General features: G+C 44.7%; 1 protein-coding gene across 1 annotated transcript in view; it reads right to left on the reverse strand.

Moving 5' to 3' along the window:
- LOC103604494 (vegetative cell wall protein gp1-like) overlaps positions 1–1807 on the reverse strand; it is a gene marked incomplete at both ends in the record, with an annotated part of 12460 nt that extends 10653 nt beyond the window's left edge. The window contains 2 exons of the mRNA XM_008589073.1: positions 1197–1248; positions 1762–1807. Coding sequence (XP_008587295.1) covers positions 1197–1248; positions 1762–1807 — 98 coding nt within the window. The remainder of the gene's footprint in view (positions 1–1196; positions 1249–1761) is intronic.
- Between the last annotated feature and the right edge of the window lie 869 nt (positions 1808–2676).

Here is a 2676-nt window from a genome sequence, read left to right on the forward strand (position 1 = left end):
GGACACCCATGCAGTGCTAGTGGGGATTTGTACCAGCCAGAGTCTGACCAGGAAAATGGAAACCCTTCAGGTACTTCAATCAAGAGGAGATTTAATGCAGAGCTGTTGGGGAGAGTAATGGTCAGGGGAGCTTTGGAAGTGTTCAGGAATCCAACAAGTGTGAAACTGCAGGGAACCACCACTGCTGATCTCAACTGCACTCAAGTGACATTCAGGAAGCTGTATCTGAAAGCCACCAGCAGAACTCACCCCAGCCTTTATCGAAGCCCATGTCTCACACCATTGCCAAAAGTCAGCTTCTCTTTCTGTTGGGTTTCTGAATCTCACAGCAATGGTTCTCACTGGCAGAAATCAAACTAGATCCCTGCTGTCAAAGGATTTGGGGGAACATAGTATCCAGGCTCTTACTGCTGCAATACAGAGGGAAACACTAAAGAGAGAAAGAATAATGAGGAGGAGATAACAGATAATCCGAGATAGTGCATTAATTGGAATGATCCCCATGGGTACCAACATCCATCACAACCACCCTCCCACCCAGTAATGACAGCACCAGGAATTTATCCTACTGGTATTTTAGCACGTGTGTAAAATGACATATGCATCAGATATCAGAAGATTGGAAATACCATAAATGTCCATTAATGTAGGACTGGCAAGACCAGTTATGATGTTTTCACATAATGGAATACTATGTGTATTTTTAAAACAATGAGGCAGTTCCATATGACACCTATGGCTCCATTTGCAAGATGTACTGTCAAGTGAATAAAGCAAAACAGTGTGTGCAATGTGTTATCATTTGTGTGGAAAGCATACACTCATGTAAAAATTTTAAATAACCATGTATAAATAAGATTGTTTAGGCATGAATGCACTTTCCAATATTCATAAGAAACTACAAGTGTGGTTGCCTCTGAGAAGGAGAATTGAGGACAGAGCTGGTCAGGAGGGTCTCCCTTCTCCATATGCATTGTTTGCTTCTCCATGTGTTGGCTAATCACAGATAAGGAATACTTGTACCAGTCAAGGTTCAATCACAGAAGTAAAACCAATAGTTATAAATGTAGAGATAGAGATGATGCGGGTGATGGAAATGACATTGGAGATAATGGAGGTGGAAATGATGGAGATAACAGAGATGGAGATGATGCAGGTGATGAAGATGATGGACATAATGGAGATGATGGGGTGACAGAGATGATGGAGGTGACGGAGGTGATGGAGATAATGGAAGTGATGGAGGTGATGGAGATGATGGAGGTGATGGAGGTGATGATGGAGATAGAGATGATGGAGGTGATGGAAGTGATGGAGGTGATGGAGATGATGGNAGGTGATGGAGGTGATGATGGAGATAGAGATGATGCGGGTGATGGAAATGACATTGGAGATAATGGAGGTGGAAATGATGGAGATAACAGAGATGGAGATGATGCAGGTGATGAAGATGATGGACATAATGGAGATGATGGGGTGACAGAGATGATGGAGGTGACGGAGGTGATGGAGATAATGGAAGTGATGGAGATGATGGAGATGATGGAGGTGATGGAGGTGATGATGGAGATAGAGATGATGGAGGTGATGGAAGTGATGGAGGTGATGGAGATGATGGAGGTGATGGACGTGATGGAAGTGATGGAGATGATGGAGGTAATGGAGATGATGGAGGTGATGGAAGTGAGAGAGGTGATGGAAGTGATGGAGGTGATGGAGATGATCAAGGTGATGGAGATGGAGATGATAGAGATGATTCAGGTGATGGAGATGATCGAGGTGATAGAGGTGATGATGGAGATAGAGATGATGGAGGTGATGGAAGTGATGGAGGTGATGGAGATGATGGAGGTAATGGAGATGATGGAGGTGATGGAAGTGAGAGAGGTGATGGAAGTGATGGAGGTGATGGAGATGATAGAGATGATTCAGGTGATGGAGATGATCGAGGTGATAGAGGTGATGATGGAGATAGAGATGATAGAGATGATTCAGGTGATGGAGATGATCGAGGTGATAGAGGTGATGATGGAGATAGAGATGATAGAGATGATGGAGGTGATGGAGATGATTGAGGTGATAGAGATGATGGAGGTGATGGAGGTGATGGAGATAGAGATGATGGAGCTGATGGAGGTGATGGAGATAGAGATGATGGAGCTGATGGAGGTGATGGAGATAGAGATGATGGAGCTGATGGAGCTGATGGAGGTGATGGAGATAGAGATGATGGAGCTGATGGAGGTGATGGAGATGATAAAGATAGAGATGGTGGAGCTGATGGAGGTGATGGAGATGATAGAGATAGAGATGATGGAGCTGATGGAGGTGATGGAGATAGAGATGATGGAGGTGATGGAAGTGATGATGGAGATAGAGATGATGGAGGTGATGGAAGTGATGGAGGTGATGGAGATGATGGAGGTGATGGAAGTGATGGAGGTGATGGAGATGATGGAGGTGATGGAAATGATGGAGATGATGGAGGTGATGGAGATGATGGAAGTGATGGAGATGATGGAGGTAATTGAGGTGATGGAGGTGATGGAGGTGATGGAGATGATGGAGGTGATGGAAGTGAGAGAGGTGATGGAAGTGATGGAGATGATGGAGGTAATGGAGATGATGGAGGTGATGGAGATGATTGAGGTGATAGAGATGATGGAGGTGATGGAG

The sequence above is a fragment of the Galeopterus variegatus genome, unplaced genomic scaffold, assembly GCF_000696425.1.
Source record: "Galeopterus variegatus unplaced genomic scaffold, G_variegatus-3.0.2 Scaffold5182, whole genome shotgun sequence".
Taxonomy (NCBI): Eukaryota; Metazoa; Chordata; class Mammalia; order Dermoptera; family Cynocephalidae; genus Galeopterus; species Galeopterus variegatus.